Source organism: Macaca thibetana, chromosome 19 (genome assembly GCF_024542745.1).
Source record: "Macaca thibetana thibetana isolate TM-01 chromosome 19, ASM2454274v1, whole genome shotgun sequence".
Lineage (NCBI taxonomy): Eukaryota > Metazoa > Chordata > Mammalia > Primates > Cercopithecidae > Macaca > Macaca thibetana.
In genome coordinates, this window is record NC_065596.1 from 36,684,007 (window position 1) to 36,707,878 (window position 23,872).

At 48.7% G+C, this 23,872-nt stretch overlaps 2 protein-coding genes across 4 annotated transcripts; one reads left to right on the forward strand and one right to left on the reverse strand.

The window, feature by feature from the left end:
* The first annotated feature begins 601 nt into the window (after window positions 1-601).
* On the forward strand, window positions 602-13,364 carry GALP (galanin like peptide). 2 transcript variants are annotated; one of them, XM_050771864.1, is made up of 6 exons: window positions 602-656; window positions 1,611-1,733; window positions 6,407-6,455; window positions 8,293-8,373; window positions 10,566-10,643; window positions 12,806-13,364. In XM_050771864.1, the coding sequence occupies exons 2-6, from the start codon at window positions 1,650-1,652 to the stop codon at window positions 12,859-12,861; spliced, it is 348 nt and encodes a 115-aa protein (XP_050627821.1). In that variant the 5' UTR covers window positions 602-656; window positions 1,611-1,649; the 3' UTR covers window positions 12,862-13,364. The 2 variants fall into 2 exon arrangements, with proteins under 2 accessions (XP_050627821.1, XP_050627822.1); XM_050771865.1 differs by lacking the exons at window positions 602-656; window positions 6,407-6,455; window positions 10,566-10,643; window positions 12,806-13,364 and having other exon boundaries at window positions 1,650-1,733; window positions 8,293-8,355.
* A 1,758-nt stretch (window positions 13,365-15,122) lies between these two features.
* On the reverse strand, window positions 15,123-23,213 carry ZSCAN5B (zinc finger and SCAN domain containing 5B). Of its 2 annotated transcripts, none has more exons than XM_050771748.1 (5): window positions 23,150-23,213; window positions 18,429-18,939; window positions 17,295-17,498; window positions 16,261-16,408; window positions 15,123-15,994 (listed from the first exon to the last, which is right to left on the reverse strand). In XM_050771748.1, exons 2-5 carry the CDS (start codon window positions 18,810-18,812, stop codon window positions 15,255-15,257), a joined length of 1,476 nt encoding a protein of 491 aa, XP_050627705.1. In that variant the 5' UTR covers window positions 18,813-18,939; window positions 23,150-23,213; the 3' UTR covers window positions 15,123-15,254. The 2 variants fall into 2 exon arrangements, with proteins under 2 accessions (XP_050627705.1, XP_050627703.1); XM_050771746.1 differs by having other exon boundaries at window positions 15,123-15,997.
* Window positions 23,214-23,872: the final 659 nt, after the last annotated feature.

Genomic DNA, 23,872 nt, shown 5'->3' on the forward strand with positions numbered 1-23,872 from the left:
ATCGGGGCAGAGTCACTCCTGGTTGAGAGCTTCTGGGCTAGGGACGCAGCCATTAAGGAGACACAGTTGACACCCCTCATGGGGTCTCCTCTAGCCAGGGGTGGTAGGTGGGGGGTGGGGAGATAGACAATTCACAAGTAAACAAATAAACAGGGTCTACCGCGTAAGACAGAAGTGCAGCTCAGCGAGGGAGCTGCCGAGGCTTGGAGGGATTGATGGGGGCAGAGGGGACAGGGCTACCGAGACGCCAGTGGCAGGTGGAGACAACCAAGGAAGACACACACCGAGGGCAGACAGGGAGGGAGGGAGCCCTTGAACAGCTGCAAAGCCTGGAACACGACAGCTGGAAGATAAAGAGGCACAGAAGCAGGGGGAAGAGCAGGGTCTACCAGGGGAAACCAAGGCACAGCCGCATTTCCCGCGATGAGGTGTCTGTTTTGACCTCAGACCAGCTTTTGAAAGCCCCTAGAGTGGATGACTGTTCCCCCACCTCCATCCACTTCACTCCCTCTCCCTCCCTTCTTCCAATCCCCTCCCTTTCCCCCCTCCCTTCTATTGTCTCCTCAGAAGGCATAAAAGCTCAGGGGGCGTGAAAGAGTCCAGGCACTGGAGCCCAGAGCCAGAGAGAGCTGCAGAGAGCTGCCAGCTGCACCGAGGTGAGAGCCTAGGCCAGAAGGGCCAAGGGCTGGAGGGAGTGAGGGGCTCCTGGGAGAGTGATGGGGGGTGCGAAGGGATGACAATAACAGAAGAAACCCAGGCATTGGTGGCAGGGAAAAGGTGAGGGGCAGGTAAGGGGACGGAAAGGTTCTAAGATGAAGTGGTGGAGGCAGTGGGGCAGAAGGCATGGGTACTGGGGGACCAGGCGGGTTCAATCTGATGATGGGGCAAGTAGAGGGTTAATTCCCCTGGAATTCTCTTTGTTTTTGGCGGGGTGGGGGGGGGGACAGAGTCTCACTCTGTTGATTACAGGTGGTGGCCCATGCCTGTAATCCCAGCAGTTTGGGAGGCCAAGGCGGGCGGATCACTTGAGATCAGGAGTTCGAAACCAGCCTGGCCAATATGGTGAAACCCCGTCTCTACTAATAATACAAATATTAGCTGGGCATGGTGACGGGTGCCTGTAATCCCAGCTCCTCGGGAGGCTGAGGCAGGAGAATCGCTTGAACCCAGGAGGCAGAGGTTGCAGTGAGCCGAGATCGTGCCATTGCACTCCAGCCTGGACAACAAGAGAGAAACTCCATTAAACAAACAAACAAGCAAACAAGAGAGAAACTCCATTAAACAAACAAACAAACAAGAACAAAAACAAAACAAACAAAAAACAGTAAAGTAGGAGAGATGGCAGGGGAAGGGCTCTACCCGAAAGAAAATCATTGAAGAGCACAGGGCAATTTCTGGAGGTGATGAATAGGTTTTAGTTCCTTGGTTGCGGCAATGGTATTATGGTTGCTTGCACATGCCCAGACTCCTCGAGATGTTTGCATTAAATATGCACCACTTTTGTATCTCAATGATGCCTCCATAAAGCTAAAAAATAAATTCCTCTGTCCTTGTCGGAAATGCACCTGGCCTCCTGCTTCAGAAAATGACTGGCTGCTCTCTCCTTGCAGCGTGTTCCGCAGCTGTAGGCATCTGTCGTCCTGCCTTCGATGGCTCCCTCCGTCCCCCTGGTCCTCCTCCTCGTCCTCTTGCTGAGCCTGGCAGAGACTCCAGCATCCGCGCCTGCCCACCAGGTAACGCCTCCCTAAGTTCCTCGGAAACAACGGCGTCCCCAAATCCCTTGCCCTCTGGGAAGAGTTTTTAAAAATGCTCCTGGCTTGCGTCAGGGGTTCCTGGGGAAGAAGCTCAAGTCCTGAAAATATGAGGAGAAAGTCAGACACCAACCTCATCTTGGCTGTGGGGATAGAGCAGAGTAGGGGTGAAAAATACAGAGTCAGGGTTCAGGGTGCCCAAAGCTAAAACCTCCTCATGATGAGCATTGCTCAGAGATGCAAAAATATGCCTTCAGAGGTGGGTGCCTTTCATGCCTGTTTTTCAGCCTGTGTGAGAATTAGCTGGAAGGAGGCTTAAAGTAATACCTGGACCCACCCCCAGGGTTTCTGGTTGGGTGAGTCTAGGGTAGGAGCTGGTCCTGGGACCACACCTTGTTGTCGTTGTTGGTTTTTTGTTTGTTTGCTTGTTTGAGACAGAGTCTCAGTCTCGCCTCTGTCACCCAGGCTGTAGTGCAGTGGCGCGATCTCGGCTCACTGCAACCTCCACCTCTGAGGTTCAAACTATTCTCTTGCCTTGGCCTCTCGAGTAGTTAGGACTACGGGTGCCTGCCACCACGCTTGGCTAATTTTTGTACTTTTAGAAGAGATGGGCCAGGCACAGTGGCTCATGCCTATATTCCCAGCACTTTGGGAGGCCGAGGTGGGTGGATCACGGGGTCAGGAGATCGTGACCATTCTGGCCAACATGGTGAAACCCCGTCTCTACTAAAAATACAAAAATTAGCCGGGTGTGGTGGCAGGCACCTGTAGTCACAGCTACTCGGGAGGCTGAGGCAGGAGAATTGCTTGACCCTGGCAGGCGGAGGTTGCAGTGAGCTGAGATTGTGCCACTGCACACTAGCCTGTGTGACAGAGCGAGACTCAGTTTCAAAAAAAAAGAAGAAGAAGAAGAGATGGAGTTTCACTATGTTGGCTAGGCTGATCTTGAACTCCTGACCTCCTGGCTTCAAGTGATCCACCCGCCTTGGCCTCCCAAAGTACTGGGATTACAGGTGTCGGCCATGGCACGCAGTCTGGGACGACACTTTGAAAACCTCTGATCGCACACCTCCACGGCATGGGCTGTAGAGCCTGGGTTGAGTTTGAAATTTGGGATCTGCGGCTTTCTAGCTGCGTGATTTCAGGCACATTGCCTAACCTCTCTGGTCTCTGAGTGGATCTTCTTTGTCCAATTCCAGCACTGTGAGAGTTAACAGCTAACTCAGATGGCAGGCAGCGCTCATTATTTAGCCAAGAGGATTAAATAATTAAGAGATGTTGGTCCAGGGATACACAGTTTCAGTTAGACAGGGGGAATAAGGGAGATCTCTGGTACAGCCTGGTGGCTGTTGTTAATAACAACGTTATTAACTTGAAAATTGCTAAGAGAGTAGATGGATGTTAAGTGTCCTCACCACAAGAAAGCTAAGCACATGATGTAATGCAGAGGGTAATTAACTTGATGGAGTCACTCGGCAATGTAGCCATATTTCCACACATGTTGTGCACCATGCTTATATTTAAAATACAGTTTTTCTCTGTCAATTAAAAAAAAAAAAAAGAGGCCAGGCCCAATGGCTCACTCCTGTAATCCCAGTACTTTGAGAGACCAAGATTAGAGAATTGCTTAAGTTCAGGAGTTCGAGACCAGCCTGGGCAACATAGTACAGCCTGGGCAACATAGTGAGAACCTTCATCTCTTAAAAAAAAAAAAAAAGTTAGCTGAGTATGGTCTTGCGTGACTGTAATCCCAGCTACGTGGGAGGCTGAGGCATGAGAATTGCTTGAACCCAGGAGGCTGAGGTTGCAATGAGCTGAGATGGTGCCACTGTACTCCAGCCTGGGTGAAAGAGCAAGACCCTGCCTCAAACAGAAACAAAAACAAAAAACCAAAAAAGCCAAAAAAAAAAAAGAAAGAAAAGAAAGAAATGCTAACAACAACAACAACAACAACAACAAAAAAGAGGACTACGGCTTGACATTCAGCTGCCCTGAGTTGACATAGCAGCTCTCCTCCAGGTGCTGGCTTGGTCCTTAAGCCACCTATTTGTTTCTTTGAGCCTCCTTTTTTCCTATATAACTGAGGGATAAGCATTTCTTTGAGCCTCCTTTTTTTCTATATAACTAAGGGATAACGGAATCCATCCCATAGGGATGTCCGAGGAGTTTTGACAAGAGCTAATGGGTGTGGAGGGTTTTCTCGACGCTTGGGTGTTGTGTGAAACGCTTGATGTGAATTAGCTGATTCTACCGCACAACCCTTTGCAGTTGGTTCTATTTTGCTACTTCCCATCTTACAGAGTGGAACACTGTGGCTTAAACATTCAGTGCACATCCTCCTTAAGAGTCCGGAGTCTACCAGCCGGACATGGTGGCTCACGCCTGTCATCCCAGCACTTTGTGAGGCCGAGGCAGGCGGATCACCTGAGGTCAGGAGTTTGAGACCAGCCTGGCCAACATGGCGAAACCCCGTCTCTATTTAAAATACAAAAATTAGCTGGGCCTGGTGTCAGGTGCCTGTAAGCCCAGCTGCTCGGGAGGCTGAGGCAGGAGAATTGCTCGAACCCAGGAGGCAGAGGTTGCAGTGAGCCAAGATCACACCACTGCACTCCAGTCTGGGTGACAGAGTGAGACGCGAGACTCCATCTTGAAAAAAAAAAAAAAGAGTCTGAAGTCTGCCTGGGTTTGAGTCCCAGCTGTGCTTCTTAGTGTGTTGCAATTTGGCGCAATTTGCCGAATCTTTCCAGGCCTCAATAGGCTCTTTCTTTTTTTCTTTTTCTTTTTCTTTTTTTTTTTTTCTTTTTTTTGAGATGGAGTCTAGTTCTGTCACCCAGGCTAGAGTGCAGTGGCGTGATCTCAGCTCACTGCAAGCTCTGCCTCCCGGGTTCCCGCCATTCTCCTGCCTCAGCCTCCAGAGTAGCTGGGACTATAGGCGTCCACCACCTCGCCCGGCTAATTTTTTGTATTTTCAGTAGAGACGGGGTTTCACCGTGTCAGCCAGGATGGTCTCGATCTCCTGACCTCATGATCTGCCTGCCTCAGCCTCCCAAAGTGCTGGGATTACAAGCGTGAGCCACTGTGCCTGGCCAAGAGCCTCTTTCTAATGAACCTAATGATAAGTTTACCTACTAGGGTTGTTGGAGGAAGAGCCTCTTTCTAATGAAGCTAATACAAGTTTACCTACTAGGGTTGTTGGGAGGATTCGTTAAATAAATATATCAAGAGCTTGAAACTAGAGCTGGCTTCGTGGGTGCACAACCTGTGCCATTCCCTGGGGCCCGAGCTTGGTTGAATGTTCTGTTGTCACCAGCTTGAAATTCTGAATCCTTTTTGAACAATGGGCCCCATATTTTCTCTTTGCACTGGGCCCCACAAATTCGGCAGCCAGTCCTGCTTAGAACAGATGCTGGCGTAGGGTAAGCCCACAATGTCAGGCATTATCATCCTCAAAGGGACTTGATGGCCTGTGACCATATCCTCCCCAGGTAAAGAATTTACCGTGGTGCTTCTTTAAAGCTTTATTACAGTATAATTAAGATGCAAAAAATGCACACATTTAATGTATACTTCTTGATGAGTTTGGAGCTATGCATACACCGGTGACACCATCACTACAGCCAGGGTACTGAACATATCCATCACTGCCTCCAGAAATGCCCAGGTGTTCTTGTGTGTGTGTTGGTGTGTGTTTTAGTAAGAACCCTTGTCATGAGATCCATTCTCATATTTTTATTTACTTATGTATTGAGACAGGGTCTTGCTCTGTCACCCAGGCTGGAGTGCAGGGGTGAAATCATAGCTCACTGTAGCCTCAAACTCCTGGGCTCAAGTGATCCTCTCACCTACAGGTGCGTGCCACCATGCCTGGCTAATTTTTGTATTTTTTGTTTTGTTTTATTTTTTTGAGATGGAGTCTCACTCTGTCGCCCAGGCTGGAGTACAAGGGTGCAATCCCTGCTCACTGCAACCTCCATCTCCTGGATTCAAGCGGTTCTCCTGCCTTAGCCTCCCAAGTAGCTGGATTACGCCCAGCTAATATTTTTTTATTTTTAGTAGAGACGGGGTTTGCCAGGCTGGTCTCGAACTCCTGACCTCAGGTGATCCGCCCACCTCAGCCTCCCAAAGTGCTGCGAATACAGGAGAGAGTCACCACATCTGGCCTAATTTTTGTATTTTTTGTAGAGGAGAGGGTTTCTTCATGTTGCCCAGACTGGCCTCGAACTCCTGTTCTCAAGCCATCCTTCTGCTTTGGCCTCCCCAAATGCTGGGATTACAGGCCCGGGCTTAACGTATCTTTGAAGTGCACAACACCGTATTGCTGGCTGTAGGCACGTCATGCCGTAGATATCTAGGACTTCTTCGTCTTGCATAACTGAAATTATACTTGTTGAGGAACAATTCCCCTTTTCTCCTTTCCCCCAGCCCCTGGTAACCACCTTTCTCCTCTCACAGCAGAACCTTTTGAGCTTTCTTTCCAGGCAAAGTGGTTTTGTCTTAAGAAGTCCTCAATTTCCTCATCGGTGAAATGGGGATTAAAATGAACCTGCTCCACAGCCTAGTGGGAAAGTGGTAGGACGAACCACGTCACCCGGACCTGTGGGACGCCTGCCCTCCTTTCTGTCTGCTTGAGTGTTGATTTCTACATCTCTCTCCAGGGACGAGGAGGCTGGACCCTCAATAGTGCTGGCTACCTTCTGGGTCCCGGTGAGTGAGGCTGCACTCGGCTCTCCATCCCTGGCCTGAGTCTGCCTGAGTCTGCCTGGTTGCTGCCGGCAGTGAGTTTGTGACTGGTGAAGACCCTCACCCACATTCACAGAGGCCCGTGGATTTATTTGCAGATCTGTCTGGAGGGTGTCTAAGCAGAGTGATGGGTGTGTGGACTCTGGAGCCAAAGCCTTGGGCCCAAATCTCAGCTCTGCCCCTTGCTTGATTTGCAACCTTGATCTCTCTCTCGCTGTCTCTCTCTCTCTCTCTCTCTTTTTTTTTTTTTTGACAGAGTCTCGCTGTGTTGCCAGGCTGGAGTGCAATGGTGCAATCTCGACTGACTGCAACTTCTGCCTCCTGCATAGTTCAAGCGATTGAACTCAGTCTCCTGAGTAGCTGGGATTACAGGTGCCCACCACCGTGCCCGGCTAATTTTTGCAGTTTTATTAGAGACGGGGTTTCACCATGTTGGCCAGTCTGGTCTCGAACTCCTGACCTCAGGTGATCCACTTGCTTTCGGCCTCCCAAAGTGCTGGGATTACAGGCGTGAGCCACCGCACCTGGCTGCAACCTTAATCTCCCTATGCCTCAGTTTTCTCATCTGTGACAGTGGTTGTAATGATGGCCCTTACATCCTAGAATGTTGTGAGGATTGAGTTATTAATAGAACAATAGCTGGTGTGTAGTGGGTGCTGTGTAACGATTAGCTGCTATTCTTTGTTTCTCTCTCTCTTTTTTTTTTTTGAAACGGAGTTTCGCTCTTGTTATCTAGGCTGGAGTGCAGTGGCACCAATCTCTGCTTATAGCAACCTCTGCTTCCCGGGTTCAAGCAATTCTCCTGCCTCATCCTCCCAAGTAGCTGGGATTACACGCTTGTGCCACAACGCACCCCTGGCTACTTTTGTATTTTTAGTAGAGACGGGGTTTCTCCATGTTGGTCAGACTGGTCTCGAACTCCCGACTTCAGGTGATCCCCCCGCCTCAGCCTCCCAGACTGCTGGGATTACAGGCGTGAGCCACAGTGCCCAGCAACTTTTTTTCTCTTTTCCTCTGTTTGTCTCTCCCCATTCCCCCCACTTGCATCTTCCCTGGGCACTAGGTGTGCCCATGGCCACGTGCTGCACAGTGACCATTACATCCCTAAAATACCGAGATTCCTGCGGTGCTCAAGGTCGGTTTCAGTTTGAGCTTCATTCAGGGAAACCCAGGCTCCAGACACAGTGTGGCAGGAGCAGAAATGAACGTGAGATGTGGACCCAGACTTAGGTGGGTTCAAGCCCCAGTCTTGCCATTAGCAGCAGTGTAATTTTTTTTTTTTATGAGACGGAGTCTCGCTCTGTGGCCCAGGCTGGAGTGCAGTGGTGTGATCTTGGCTCACTGCAAGCTCCGCCTCCCGGGTTCACACCATTCTCCTGCCTCAGCCTCCCGAGTAGCTGGGACTACAGGTGCACATCACCACGTCCGGCTAGTTTTTTGTATTTTTAGTAGAGACAGGGTTTCACCGTGTTAGCCAGGATGGTCTCGATCTCCTGACCTCGTGATCCGCCCGTCTCGGTCCCCCAAAGTGCTGGGATTATAGGCTTGAGCCACCACGCCTGGCAACAACAGTGTAATTTTGAGCAAGTGACTCCACTTGCAGCTACACAATTTCCCCACTGATAGGTAGGGATGGTCAACACGCACCCGGTCTGACAGGCTTGGTGGAGGGACTGTGTTGAGTGAGCCGTGCTATTGAATTGCTGGATTATGTGTGTTGTGCTATTGAATTGCTGGATTATGTGTTATTTCAGTTCTGCTTAACCGACCACCTGGTCTTGCTCTCTCCATCCCCACCCAGTCCTCCACCTTCCCCAAATGGGTGACCAAGACCGGAAGAGGGAGACAGCCCTTGAGATCCTAGACCTGTGGAAGGCCATAGGTGAGTGAACGGGGAGTTAGACGTCTTCTCCCGCATCCTCCCCTGCCGGCTCTCTCCTGGCTTTGGAAGCTGGTAGATGTGAACTCCAGCCCTCCCCCTGCCGCTTACTATTTGGGGAGCCCTGAGCAAGTGATGCATTTCTTTCAAGCTTCTGTGCCATCACCTGGAGCCCCAGATTCATTTAATGTTCTTTTGTTACCAAGTTAAGATTCTGAATCCTGTCTGAACCACGGGCCCCTTATTTTCCCTTTGCATTGCACCGCACAAAATTCCTCCACATGGAAATGACATAAATGGAATAATCTCATGATTTAGTTGTATGACTCAGCGAGAAAATGCACTTGAATTTCCTAGAAGTGTCTGGCATATGGTGGAAATGAAATGAGTCAGCCGGGCGCGGTGGCTCACGCCTGTCATCCCAGCACTTTGGGAGGCCAAGGCAGGTGAATCACCTGAGGTCAGGAGTTCAAGACCAGCCTGGCCAACATGGTGTAACCCCGTCTGCACTAAAAATACAAGTATCAGCTGGGTGTGATGGCAGGCGCCTGTAATCCCAGCTACTCCGGAGGCTGAGGCAGGAGAATCACTTGAACCGGGAGGCAGAGGTTGCAGTGAGCCGAGATGAGCTAAGATGGCGCCACTGCACTCCAGCCTGGGCAACAGAGGCTCCATCTCAAAAAGGAAAAAAAAAAAAAGAAAAGAAATGAAATGGGTCACAGCTGTTATAGTCAATATTTATCCTTGCAAGCTTCCTGTCCACCATGTCTTTGCTTATCCCTAATCCCCGTATCTTGTCTTCTCGTGTGACCAAATAATCTTTCTGAGGTTCCCCTCTGCTTCCCATTCTACATCTCGAAGGACAGAATCATGGAGGTGCATAGGGGTCTGGAGAGTTGAACGTTCACAGTGTGAATGTGACACGTGACCTCGGCTAAGCCTCCTCATCCTTGTCTCCTCCCAAACGTGGGAAACTAAGAGAATTTAGGGCATGGCTTCTCAACTCTGGCACAGCTGACACTGGGGGCTGGATAATTCTTTGATGTGGGGGTCAGTCCTGTGCATCACAGGATATTTAGCAGTGCCCATGGGTTCTACTCTTTACACACTAGTCACATTCCCTATTCCCAATTCTTTTTTGTTTTTTTTTCTGTTGCCCAGCCTGGAGTGCAATGGCACAGTTTTGGCTCACTGCCACCTCCGCCTCCCGGGTTCAAGTGATTCTCCTGCCTCAGCCTCCCGAGTAGCTGGGATTACAGGCACCCATCACCGTGCCCGGCTAATTTTTGTATTTTTAGTAGAGATGGGGGTTTCACCATGTTGGCCAAGCTGGTCTCGAACTCCTGAGCTCAAGTGATCCACCCACTTTGGCCTCCCAAAGTGCTGGGATGACAGGTGTGAACCACTGTGATCGGCTCCTGTTCCCAATTGTGACTATGAAAAATGTCTCCAGACACAGCCAAATCACCACAGGGCAAAACCACTCCTGGTTGAGAACCGAGAAGTGCCATAAGTGTCCAGAAAAATAAGGGAAGTGAAACCATGTTGCATACTGTAAAGCAGTAAAGCTGAATGTCATAAAGGCATCATTATTTTATTTTATTTTATTTTATTTTATTTTATTTTTTTGAGACAGAGTCTTACTCTGTCACCCAGGCTGGAGTACAATGGTACAATCTCAGCTCACTGCAACCTCCACCTCCCAGGTACAAGTGATTTTCCTGCCTCAGCCTCCCGAGTAGCTGGGATTATAGGCACCCACCACCGTGTCTGGCTCATTTTTGTATTTGTAGTAGAGATGGGGTTTACCATGTTGGCCAGGCTGGCCTCGAACTCCTGACCTCAGGAGATCTGCCCCCTTCAGCCTCCCAAAGTGCTGGGATTACAGGCATGAGCCACTGCACCTGGCCTTATTTATTTTTTAAACTTTTATTTTAGGTTCAGGGGTGCATGTGCAGGTTTGTCATACAGGAAAACTTGTGTCACAGGGTTTGTGGTACAGATTATTTCATCACCCAGGTACTAAGCCGAGTCCCCAATCGTTATTCTTCCTGCTCCTTTCCCTCCTCCCCCAACTCCACCCTCGGGAAGGACCCAGTGTCTGTTGTTCCCGTCTTTGTGTCCGTGTGTTCTCGTCCTTCAGCTGCCACTTATAACTACGAACGTCTGTGTGAATGTTGTATCTTTGTTTCTAGATGGGCTCCCCTATTCCCACCCTCTGCAGCCCTCCAAGAGGAACGTGATGGAGGCGTTTGCCAAACCGGAGATTGGAGGTAAAGCCAGGAAACATGGAAGAGAGACACCAATAGGAGAGGGGGAGCAAGGAAGTGGCAGGCAGAGCTTTGAGGGTAAACGAAGAAAGGGACGAAACTGGAACAAACGAGGGACCTCCTCACCTGTAACCACAGCCCCTACCCAACCACTCAGCCTCGATGGTGAATTCCCATCCCGGCCTCGACCGCTCCTTTCACCTCTATTCCTTCACCGCCCATCCCACGTCATGCTCCAACTCTCATTTCCCAGCCTGCATCTAGCACTTTTGCAATTAGGACCCCACACCCAACCTTGATGTCCCCCAGTATCACCCCCTTAAGCTTAGCCTCAGCTACAACATTGACGTCAAACCCCTCACTTTGACCTTTTGGTTCAATTTTATTTATTTATTTATTTATTTATTTGAGATGGAGTTTTGCTCTTGTCGCCCAGGTTGGAGTGCAGTGGTACGATCTTGGCTCACTGCAACCTCCACCTTCTGGGTTCAAGCGATTCTCCTGCCTCAGCCTCCTGAGTAGCTGAGACTACAGGCACCCGCCACCATGCCCAGCTAATTTTTGTATTTTTAGTAGAGACTGGGTTTCACCATGTTGGCCCGGCTGGTCCTGAACTCCTGACCTCAGGTAATCTGCCTGCCTCGACCTCCCAAAGTGCTGGGATTACAGACATGAACCACCGTGCCTGGCCTCATGGTTCAATTTTAACATCAGCCTCTCTCCTAAATAAGATCTTTGTTTCCAGCATTCATTCTTTTTTTTTTTTTTTAAGGAGTCTCTCTCTGTTGCCCAGGCTGGTGTGAACTGGTGTGATCTTGGCTCACTGCAACCTCCGTCTCCCGGGTTCAAGTGATTCTCCTGCCTCAGCCTTTGGAGTAGCTGGGATTATAGGTGCCCACCACCACACCCGGCTAATTTTTGTATTTTTAGTAGAGACGGGGTTTTGCCATGTTAGCCAGGCTGGTCTTGAACTCCTGATCTCAGGTGATCGACTGCCTCGGCCTCCCAAAGTGCTGGGATTACAGGTGTGAGCCACCGCGCCTGGGACCTTTGTATTGTTCACTGCCCAGCACAATGCATGACGCATAGTAGGTACTTGGTAAATATTTGTTAAATCAATGAATTAAACTATCCAAACACAGCCTTCAGCTGCCACCTTCACACCCGATCATGAGCTCAGCAGATGCCCAAACCCCAGCTTTTCCTGCCTTCCTTTAGTTGGACGTTCACCCCAACCCTCATCTCCTTCTTCAATCCTAACCTAACTCTTGGAGACGCTATGTCCTTATTTCAATGGCACTAATTCATTTCAAAAGCATGTATTGGACCGTGCTGGGTGTGATACACTCCCTGAATTCACGAATTTCCATCTTCGCCTCGATTACATTCTGACTCTTGAAAACTCCCATCACCACCATGTACCTTCTTAAAAGGGGGCGGAAAGGGAAAATGTGTGGGCAGATGAAAGTAGAGAGAAGGGGCCGGGCACGGTGGCTCACGCCTGTAATCCCAGCACTTTGGGAGGCCGAGGTGGGCGGATCGCCTAAGGTCAGGAGTTCAAGACCAGCCTGGCCAACATGGTGAAACCCCATCTCTACTAAAAACACAAAAATTAGCTGGGTTCAGTGGCTTACACCTGTAATCCCAGCACTTTGGGAGGCTGCGATGGGCAGATCACAAGGTCAGGAGTTTGAGACCAGCCTGGCCAACATGGTGAAACCCTGTCTCTACTAAAAATACAAAAATTAGCTGGGTGCAGTGGCTCACACCTGTAATCCAAGCACTTTGGGAGGCCGAGGCATGCAGATCATGAGGTCAGGAGTTTGAGACCATCCTGGTCAACGTGGTGAAACCCCATCTTTACTAAAAATACAAAAATTAGCCGGGCGTGGTGGCACGCACCTGTAATCACAGCTACTAGGGAGGCTGAGACAGGAGAATCGCTTGAACCTTGGAGGCAGAGGTTGGGAGATGGAGCGAGACTGCATCTCAAAGAAAAAAAAAAAAAAAGGGAAAAGAAAAGAGAGAGGGAAAAGGAAAGGTTGTTGGATCTCAGATGAACTAAAGAGATCTTCCTTCCCATTTTCATTCCCAACCTCAAGAACCTGGTTTGGGGAGTGACAGTGAGAAAAACCATTCAAAGTTTACCTCTTTCTCTCCCACAGATCTGGACGTGCTCAGCAAGAAAATTCCCAAGGAGGAAGATGTCCTGAAGTCATAGATGTCTCTGAATCCCTATTCATATCCTTCTTCTCCAGCTCCTTCTGTTCCCTCTGAAACCCTTTCTAGGTACCCTGTGTTGAGACTAAGATCCTGAAGTTAAATACCCAGGTCTCATGAAGACATTGTAAAGCATTTGAATTATTCTATACAACTTCTGGAGTGTCTTAGGTTTTATTGATTCGTCGTTGGAGTCAGTATAACGTGTCGTTAATGAAACTAATAGTAATTCGAGGACTAGTTGGAAGGTTCTGGGGTAATCAGGGAATATTCCTGCAACACATTTAAAGTAATTGTGTTCTTTTGCAATCATCCCAATTATCACACGAGCTATTGAATAATACAAATAACCCTCTTAAGTCTGAGAGTCTGTGTCTTGATTTGAAAAGATTCTTCAAAGTGCGTACTTACTCTTCCATATTCTTTCAACCTACCTGAGTCTCCTTCAAAATGAGGAGAGGCAGTTTGGAGCAGAATGGAGAGAACAAAATGTTCCTTGTCAAATAGTCAATTTTTTCCCTTTTAATTAGTCTGGGAATTTTTTTAGGGGTAGCAGAATCCAGGATGATAGGCTCAGGTGTGGGACTGGTAAATCCAGGATGACAGAGTCAGGTGAGGGACTGGGAAAATATAACCTATTGGAGGCAGTCCATTTTGGATTATTGTTTTGCTGAAAGTTTTACTTTCGTTTTGAGTTTGAGAATTCACAGGCCAAAGAAACCACAGTGTTACACTCAAATGCAGTTAAAGTTTTTTGTTTTGTTTTGTTTTTTTGAGACGGGAGTTTCACTGTTGTTGTCCAGGCTGGAGTGCAATGGTGCGATCTCAGCTCACTGCAACCTCCATCTCTCAGGTTCAAGCAATTTTCCTGCCTCAGCCTCCCGAGTAGGTGGGATTACAGGCGTGCACCACCATGCCCGGCTAATTTTGTATGTTTAGTATATATGGGGTTTCTCCATGTTGGTCAGGCTGGTCTCAAACTCCAGACCTCAGGTGATCTGCCCACCTCGGCCTGCCAAAGTGCTAGGATTATAGGCGCGAGTCACCATGCCTGGCCAAAAGAAAAGTTTAATGATCAAAACTTTGCAGAAGAGTATAAGGGTTAACTTAGCAAACACTAATGTGAGAAAAGGGGAAAGGGAAATACATACATATGTATTAACCAAACCGGGGAGAATACCTACATCCAGATCCAGCAGTGCTGGGAAGATCTGGAAACAGCCATCTGGAGTCCCAGTTGGAACGGGTCCTGGGTAGTACGTCCACTCCATGGGCGAGACTTCAAAGAGCACTCGGAGGATCCCAGCTTATGTTACTAAGCTGCCAGCTGAAATTATCAGCAATGTGCAAATAAGCAGCTCCAAAGGTTTAATCAATAATGCTGAATCTTTTAACTTTGTGTGTCTCAGGATGTTCTGAAACCTAGAGAATTGGTCAGATTCCCAGGGTTTGGGAAGTTCCATTGCACACTCCCTTTCTGATCTGAAGCTTCTCAGGACTGGTGGGTGTTTACTTTCCACTAGGCGTGTATCCCACGTGGGATCATTTGTGGGTCACAGGCCTACCATTGCTTCTGCAGCCTGAACAAGACTAATACAATTTTAAGTTCCTTTAGTTACCTGATGAGAGGGTCCTTAGTTCTAATTTCTGGCAATTTCTGGATATCTGACCTGCTTCCTGTTCATTCGTTCATTAGTTTTAGATCCTTTTTTTTTTCTTTTTTACATATTTTGAAGCTATATTTTAGCATCATTTAAGTTTATAAGTATTATAAATTCCTGGTGGAGGTCGGGCATGGTGGCTCACACCTGTAATGCCAGCACTTTGGGAGGCTGAGGTGGGTGGGTCTCTTGAGGTCAGGGGTTCAAGGTCAGCCTGGCCAACATGGTGAAAACCCATCTCTACTGAAAATATAGAAATTAGCCAGATGTGGTGATGGGCGCCTGTAATCCCAGCTAGTCAGGAGGCTAAGGCAGGAGAATCGCTTGAACTTGAACACTTGAACCCGGGAGGTGGAGTTGCAGTGGAGTCTCACTATGTTGCCCAGGCTGGACTTAAACCCTTGGACTCAAGCAATCCTCCTGCCTCAGCCTCCCCAGTAGCTGGGATTACGCTTGCGTGCCACTGTGCTCAGTTTTTTCTTATAAGATATTGGAAAATGATGAGACTTGTGCTCATTGGGAGACAAACAGCAACAGACACTAAGATAAATCTATAAGAAAGCAAGAGACATAATCAAACACAAAACAAAACTCACGGGGGAGGATAAATATTTACTCAAACATCTGGGCAATTCCTACCAAGTGCTTTATGTGTATATGTCCTCTGGTAACATTGGAGAAAAATCATCAGTCACTGTCTCTTGGGGTGCAGGATGTGGACCTGACTCTGGAATCACTGGGAGGTGGTTTCCTGGTGTGTTTTCAGGTGACGCTTGAACGTCCCCAGCTGACGGAAGGTCTTTTGACACTTGGGACATTCGTAGGGCTTCTCTCCGGAGTGAGTGCGCTGGTGAACGTTCAGGTTCCCCTTGTGGCTGAAAACTTTGCTGCAGTATTTGCATTTGAACGGCCTCTCCCCAGTGTGGATCCTCTTGTGGCCCTGTAAGGTGGACTCGTGGGCAAACCGCTTTTGGCAGACATCACACGAGTAGGGCCTCTCGCCAGTGTGGACTCGCTGGTGAACTCGGAGGTCGGAGGGCTGCAAGAAGCGCTTCCAACAGAGATCGCATTGAAAGGGTCTCTCTCCTGTGTGTGATCTCCTGTGGATGCTTAGCTGGGAAAAATACTTAAACGATTTATTGCACACGTCACACACAATGGACGGCAGGGCCTTGGCTTCTTGGCCATTGGGGTGACTGGCTTGGCTCGCAGGGCCCGGGGAATGAACTGGATTGATCTCAGCTTGTCCCAGGGATTCTCTGTTGCCCACAGGTGTGACATCTCCCTGAGGCTCTTCCTGGGAAATGGAGGTGGTGTCTGGTTTGGAACTGCTCAGATCCAGAGCCTCTCCACCGTTCCCGCTGTGAGTCGAAGTTTCTCTCTCCACAACGCAGGCAGAAGGTGTGTCGGCATCCACATTTTCCACAGAGGCTCTTTTTGGGGGTTCCTTCCCCTCCTTTGCTCTCACCACACCTGCTGGAAGAAGGGATTCCACACACAACAGTTAATAAAGCGCATTTTCAATACACCAAACTCATTGCAACCAAACACTGACCTTGGCTGACAACTTCCCCTCAACCTCAAGACTAAGACGTTGGACCGTAGGTCTCTGGAGAGTGGGGGGTGGAGAGGCTTTGGCAGCTGAGTGCCCACTCTCCAGACATGATAATGCTGGGCCCCCAGACCCATACCCAGGAAGAGAGGAGCTAATATTTCCAGGTCCAAGTCTTCATACTCACTGGGACCGTTTGGAAGCTGAGGCTCTGGGGATGTAAGTCCTGGGTTCTCCTTTCTGTCTACGTTCAGACCCTTCTCCAAGGTCGGCTTGGGTCTCAGAGTCTTTGGACCTCCTTTCATGACAATAGTCTTTGGCAGTCGGAAGTCCTCCTGACAACGGAAAATCAAGAGCAATGACTCCACGTCTAAACTGGGGGAAGCACGGACATGTCTGTCCCCTTCTGATTGGATGCACCGACTCTTCTAATGACACAGGTGTGGAAATATGTGCAGACTTCCTGTGGACCACCCCCTCACCCCCAGTAAACATCACCACCGCATGTCTGAGTCTGTCCCTAATCTGCACCTTCCATATTCTAAATCAGCTCCTGTGCCTGGTGGTTTTCACCCTTTGGTTCTCTGAGCATATTTCTTCCCGCTGTGCCAACGTCTCCCTGCCCCTGAGGCTGGAAGGAGCATGACTCTAGGTGGAGGCCGCTCAGCCCTGGCTCCATTGGCATTGCGGCTGCATCACCCTCCTGGAGGGGGCGCTCCTGTGCAGAGCAGAGACCCCGCCTCCACCCTCTAGATGCTACTAACACCCCACCACCCCCGAGAATGCCAAACAAAAGTGTCTCCAGACATGGTCATATGTCCGGAAAGGCAACATCACCAGTTGAGAAACATTCCTCAAATTAAGAAATTGACAATCTGTAGAAAGTGGGTTCCTTGCTGAATTATTACATGAAATGTCTTTGAGGTAACTGGCTATGGGGAAGGGATCTTCATTCATCTGTGCCAACTGCCTCCCTCACTTCACTGAGATCATTTCTTACCCCCACCCTAAATGCTAAAAGCTCTCATGGTGGAGGGAGAAGTAGATGAGGTTTCCCTCTCTGAGATGGCTCAGGAATGAATGTCTGGGGATATACCACGTCCATGGGGAATGGTTCTAATCTTGTCCTGTGCCAAATCTGTCAATCAGTCCAGCAGCCACACGACTTCCTCCCGTTCCTTCTCTCACCTCCACCCAGACACCAAGGCCTCACACACTCACCTGCCTCCTGGACGGTGCAGGGACCCTGGGCAGGATCTGCAGCTCTCGGCGGGCCTGGCCTTCCCATGGACGCATCCGGTTCACAGAGGAGGCCCGCTGGCTGGACACGTCTCTCGGATCATCCCTGACACTGGCGGGGGCTTCAGCCATCTCGACATCTGAGTCCAGCATAAGATATTCTTTGCCGAGCAAGTTGACCACAGACTGTAGAGGGAAAAAAGACAATCAGATTCACTGTGAGAACTTGAAAGTAGCTCTCATGGCTGGGCGCAGTAGCTCACACCTGTAATCCCACCACTTCAGGAGGCCGAGGTGGGCGGATTATGAGGTCAGGAGATCGAGACCATCCTGGCTAACACGGTGAAACCCCGTCTGTACTAAAGAATACAAAAAATTAGCTGGGGGTAGTGGCGAGCGCCTATAATCCCAGCTACTTGGGAGGCTGAGGCAGGAGAATGGTGTGAACCCAGGAGGCGGAGGTTGTAGTGAGCTGAGATTGTGCCACTGCACTCCAGCCTGGGCGACAGAGTGAGACTCCATTTCAAAAAAAAAAAAAAAGAAAGTAGCTCTCATATTCCCTGGGTCCTGCCATAATGCTCACACTTGACTAATAAATGTTCAAATCTGCCTTCCTGATGCAGAATCAGCTCTGTGGACACAGCAATCCTGTCTCAATATTTTTCTCTTTAGATAAGTACATAAATATGAGTCCTTTGGATGAAAGGGTCTCTAAACCAAAGAGAAGACAAGGAGAAATATTCTGGGTGAATGCAACTCAAGTGGCCAATGGCAGCTCACCTTGTGTTAGAACTTAGGGGCTCATTTGGGGACCTGGAGACAGATCCCTGCATCTCTGATACCAACCACTTTCCCTGCCTCAGGATGGGACTTCTGGGCCCCCCTTCAGTTCACTCTAATGCCTCCTTCCCTACATTCCATCAGGTGTAATATTTTACCAATATCTCTCTCTCATGTTGGCCTCACACAGTGTGTGGGTCCCTGTATTCCCTCTGCCTGTCCATCTCCTAGACCAGGGATTTGCAATATTAACTGTGCTGATATTTGAGACTGGAGAATTCTTTGGCCCCCATCCCAGCTCCCCTTCCCTGCACCAATCAGGAGGGTCCCACTCACCCATTTCTTGGGTCTTCTGTGATTTCGCAGCAGGTCCTCCAGGTCTTTGCAGCTCTGCACGTCGTTCACCTTGACTAAGACCTGGAGCTCCTGGGGCATGGAGATCATGAACTGCTCCATCACCAGCATGTCCAGGATCTGCTCTTTGGTGTGGAGGTCGGGCCTCAGCCACAGATGGCACAGCTCAGTGAGTTTCCTCAGAGCCTGGATGGGGTCCGACTCCTCCGAGCAGCTGAACATCCTGAAGTTCAGGTGCCAAGTCTCAGGGTTCCTGTGGTGATTTCTAAGTTGAGTTCCCGGGGATGCCACAGACCATGGAGTCTCTGACCTAGGTCTGTTGCAGGGTTCTCTCTGACCCCATGAGGGTGTATGATTTGCAGCCATATCTACTGGAGAATATTTCAATCCGCCTCTGAACAAGCTCTTCCAGTAGCCGGTATCTACTTGAGACCTAGCTACACAGGCTGCCCCTGGTTTTTCTCAGTAATAGATTCACGGTTTGTTCAGAAGTCTGCAGGGAAAAAAAACATATGAGCCCGACCATTTTAACTTTCTACTCTACCTATCCCTCCCTTCCAAATCCCTCATCCCAATCCCGGACCTCACTTGTCCATTGGCATCAGACTCAGCACTGTGGAAATGAAGCCACTCTATTCTTCCAGTGTCTACACCTGACTACATGTTCTGGGGTAAAATCTGAATGCTCCCCTGGATTCTGATCTGTAGGGAATCATTATGCAGAGGTGGAACTGGTTTTCCTTTCAACTGGAACAACATTGTTCTTGATTGTAAATTAAATCGGATATGTACGTGAAGCTCCTAGAATCTGATATAACAATAACATCGGTTCTTTATGTTTTCCCGTCAATACAAGATCCAAGGCAAAGCCCTTAGTCATAATTACGCAAAAAGCTAGAGAAAAATATTAATAGTTACAACCTACGATTGTCCCCAGCACATTTTTCTATTATTCTACAAATAACCCCAGGATATTTATTTGCTGCAGGAAAGAGGTGGCAGTAAAAAATCCTATGAGAATTAAGCTCCTGCAAAGGTATGTTGTTGTTTTGGTAAAACACACATTTATAAAATTCATCACTTTTACTTAAGAACACGCACTATTTTGTACAACCATCACCACTTTCTAATTCCAGAATTATTGCATCACCCCAAAAGGAAATGCCATCCTCATCAATAATTACCTCCTGCCCCACCCACCCCAGCCCCTGGCCATCGCTAATCTGTTTATTGTCTGTAGGAGTTTCTCTACTCCTTATCTCATTCCATAAAATGGATTAAAGTCTTATGAAATTTCCAGGTAGTGGGATCGTACCATAGAAAGATTTTTTCTTTTTTCTGTTTGAGACAGGGTCTTGCTCTGTCATCCAGGCTGGAAGGAAATTCGCAGCCATGGTTCCCTCAGCCTCAACCTCCTGGACTCCAGTGATGCTCCCACATCAGCCTCCCGAGTAGCTGGGACTACAAGCGCATCACCACGCCCGGCTAATTTTTATAGGTTATTTTTTGTAATAAAATATGGTTTCGCCATGTTGCCCAGGCTGGTCTCAAACTCTGGGCTCAAGCGATCCACCGGCCTCGGCCTCCCAAAATTCGGGGATCACAGGTTTGACTGCACTGCAGCTGGCCTAGATTTTTTTTTTAATTTTATTCTTTTATTTATGTTTTTTGAGACAGTTTCACTCTGCTGCCCTGGCTGGAGGGCAGTGGTGCCATCTCAGTTTACTGCAACCTCTGCGGGTTCCTGTGGTTCTCCTTCTTCAGCCTCCCAAGTAGCTGGGATTACAGGCCCCGCCCAGCTAATTTTCTTATTTTTAGTAGAGACAGGGTTTCGCCATGTTGAACAGGCTGGTCTCAAATGCCTGACCTCAGGTGATTCCCACGCCTTGGCCTCCTAAAGTGCTGGGATTACAGGCGTGTTCCACCGCGCACAGCCCGACTTTTTTTTTTTTTTTCTTTTTAAATTTGGTTCTAAATGTAGCTTCAAAAGGCAGGAGCCACTGAGTGATACTCTCCAGGTATCAATTATCATCCAAGTTCAACAGCTATGAGAACGCAGCCCTGCTGTCCTAGCCACAGGTGGGGGAAGTAACCCGAAGGTCTGCAGAGAGGAGAAAAAACTGGCAGGAGGGTCTCGGGAAAGCTCACTGGAAGCCCGGAGGATGGAAAACCCACGCCTCCTGTAAGGACTCTGAGCAAGTGCAGAACAGACAGACAGCCAGGGAGACAATTGGCAGAGAGGGGGAGACAATCGGCAGAGGAGGAGACAATATTTACAAGCCACACATCTCACAAGAGGGTCCGATGCAAAATATAAACAACTCAAACGACTCCAAAGCGAGAAAACACATAACCCACTAGAAGGAGGGCAAGAAGCCTGTGTGGACGTCTCAGATGAAGACATGTGAATGGCCAGTAGTTCTAGGAAAACGTGCTCATCATCACTCATCATCAGGGACATGCAAATCCAAACCACAAGGCACCCCTCACACCTGCTAGAGGGGCTGTTCCCAAAGACACATGGAACGGGTGAGGATTCTGAGGAAAGGGATCCTCTGCGCCCTGTGCTGGGATGTAAATTAGTGCAGCCGATATGGGAGACAGTACAGAAGCTCCTCAGAAAACTAAAAGTACGACAACTGCATGATCCAGCAATTACACTTCTAGGCATGTACACAGAGGAAAGGAAATCAGGACGTGGATCCAAAACACTGAAACTCTGGAGTGATAGACGGCACGAAGGTGGAAGACTACCTATTGGGTGCTATCCTCATATCCTGGGCGACGGATTCAGTGATCCCCAAAACCTAAGCATCACTCAATATACTCATGTAACGAATCTGCACACAGGTACCCACCGAACCTAAAATAAAAGTGGATTTTTTTAAAGTTATCTATTTTTGTTTTTAAACTACTACCTTTAGTAGGGTCGGGGTTTTTAAACTCTGTCGCCCAGGCTGGAGTGCAGTGGTACAATCCTGGCTTGCTGCAGCCTTGACCTCTAGGGTCCAAATGATCCTCCTGCCTCTGCTTCCCAAAGTTCTGGGATTACAAGTGTGAGGCACTACACCTGGCCTACTTAAAATTATTTTTATCTTTATTTTGTTTTATTTATTTATTTGAGACAGAGTCTTGCTCTATCCCCCAGGCTGGAGTGCAGTGGCTGATCTGGGCTCACTGCCACCTCTGCCTCTGGGGTTTAAGCGATTCTCCTGCCTCAGCCTCCCGAGTAGCTCGGATTACAGGCGTGAGCCACCACTCTCGGCTAATTTTTGTATTTTTAGTAGAGACAGGGTCTCGCCATGTTGGCCAGGCTGGTTTCAAACTCCTGACCTCAAGTGATCCCCATGCCTCAGTCTCCCAAAGTGCTGGGATTACAGGTGTGAGCCACTGCTCCCGGCCATTACAGCTTTTCAAAAAAAAAAAAATAAATAAAAATAACGTTAAATAGGTCTACTGCACAGCATGGTGACTATAGTTCACAGCAATGTACAGTATACTTGGAAATTGCTAAGGAAGTTGATTTCAAGAGTTATCCAAAAATGGTAAGACGGTGAGGTAGAGCTTATGGCAGTTTGCTCGATTTAGCCATTGCACAATGCATACACACCTTAACACCCTTTGCTGTGCACCAGACATATACACAATTATAGATTTGTATTTCTCAATTTGAAAGTAAATTAGGCCTGGTGCGGTGGCTCATGCCTGTCACCCCAGCGCTCTGGGAGGCGGAGGTGGCAGGATCACCTGAGCCCAGCAGTGAACCGTGATTGTGCCCCTGTGCTTCAGCCTGGGAGACACACCTAGAGGCCATCTCGTTTTATTTATTAAGTAAATTGATACATTATTAAAAAGCAGACAGCTACGAGAGAGAAAAGGCAGCCTGAAATTCTGGGAATTAAAGAGGTTTTCCCACCAGGTTCCCTAAGCGCCCCTGCTCAGGAGGCGGAGATTGAGGCTGAGGCGGGCAGATTGCTGGAGCCGAGGAGTTCGAGACCAGCCTGGGCAAAGTAGTGAGACCATGTCTCTATAGTCAATAAAAAATGCACTCGGGCAGCGTGGTGGTGTGCTCCTGCAGTCCCAGCTAGCTGGAGGCCGAGGAGGGCAGATAGCTTGAGCCTGGGAGTTCCAGGCCAGCCTGGGCTATGAACGAGACCCCGTTTCTGAAAAATGAAACAAAACCTAACCATGATGAGAAAGTTAATATTATTACTTGCTTTTACTTTTTTTTTTTGAGACAGAGTTTTGCTTTGTTGACCAGGCAACGGCACGACCTCGGCTCGCTGCAACCTCTGCCTCCTGGGTTCAAACGATTCTCCCAACTCAACCTCCTGAGTAGCGGGGATTACAGGCGCCCGCCACCACGTCCGGCTAATTTTTTTATTTTTAGTAGGGTCGGGGTTTCACCATGTTGGTCAGGCTGGTCTTGAACTCCTGACCTCGTGATGTGCCAACCTCGGCCTCCGGAGTAGCTGGGATTACAGGCATGCGCCACCGCGCCCGACCGAGAAAGTTAGAATTATTCCCAGTTTACAGAAGCATTGCATAACGAGTCAGAGTTAACCATGGGGTGCAAAGGAGATCCGCTGCCTTCACAAAGTCTCCGAACAAATGCATAAGAAAATACACCCAAACTTTCTGAAACCAACCCCCGCGCACGCCAGCTCCTAAACCCCACAGACATATGCGCGCTGGACACTTACCTCCTTCCCGGCTTCCGCCGCCAACCTCCTCGCTCTGGGATGCGCTCTCCAACTGGCCTGGAGCTGAACTGCGTCTATTTATGCAGAAGCAGAGGGACTGAGGCCCCGTTTCCGGTTCCCTGCGCCGCCCCATGATTGGTTTAGGGCCACAGAGTCCATTGTACGTAAGCGGCGTTGATTACATTTGCCACTGAAACCCCGCCCACAGGAAATTAATGTATTAAACGTGCCTACTGTGCAAAGAACACAGGTTTTCCCGCTCTACTGAGCTGTCATATTGCTGAGGTATTTGGAGGCCTCAGAAAATACAGATCCGCACGTGTTAACCACTTTGGGTCACCTCATGCCACAGAGAGTAATATCCTAACAAGTAAAGAACATGTTAAGAGCTGGTGGAATTAGCTTATTGAAACAAAATGGGGGAAAAAAAAAAAAAAAGAAAAAGAAAAAAGAAAGAAAAATTCAAAATAGAGTTGGTTGATTAATATCAAACCAGTGATTTAATCTCATTTTTAATCTCATTTGAGAGAAGCTTTCACATGTGAATTGCAAGACATTGAAGATAGTGGACACTCGGCCGGGCGCGGTGGCTCAAGCCTGTAATCCCAGCACTTTGGGAGGCCGAGACGGGCGGATCACGAGGTCAGGAGATCGAGACCATCTTGGCTAACACGGTGAAACCCCATCTCTACTAAAAAAAAAAAAAAATACAAAAAAAAAAAA

Bases quoted from the DNA above. Each gene is read 5' to 3' on its own strand.
- GALP (XM_050771864.1), top strand. From the start codon at position 1,650: ATGGCTCCCTCCGTCCCCCTGGTCCTCCTCCTCGTCCTCTTGCTGAGC. The intron at 6,456-8,292 runs GTGAGTGAGGCT...ATCCCCACCCAG, and splicing joins TGGCTACCTTCTGGGTCCCG to TCCTCCACCTTCCCCAAATG. The intron at 8,374-10,565 runs GTGAGTGAACGG...CTTTGTTTCTAG, and splicing joins AGACCTGTGGAAGGCCATAG to ATGGGCTCCCCTATTCCCAC.
- ZSCAN5B (XM_050771746.1), bottom strand. From the start codon at position 18,812: ATGGCTGCAAATCATACACCCTCATGGGGTCAGAGAGAACCCTGCAAC. The intron at 17,499-18,428 runs GTGAGTGGGACC...TTCCCTCTACAG, and splicing joins ACAGAAGACCCAAGAAATGG to TCTGTGGTCAACTTGCTCGG. The intron at 16,409-17,294 runs GTGAGTGTGTGA...TTCCGTTGTCAG, and splicing joins CTGCACCGTCCAGGAGGCAG to GAGGACTTCCGACTGCCAAA.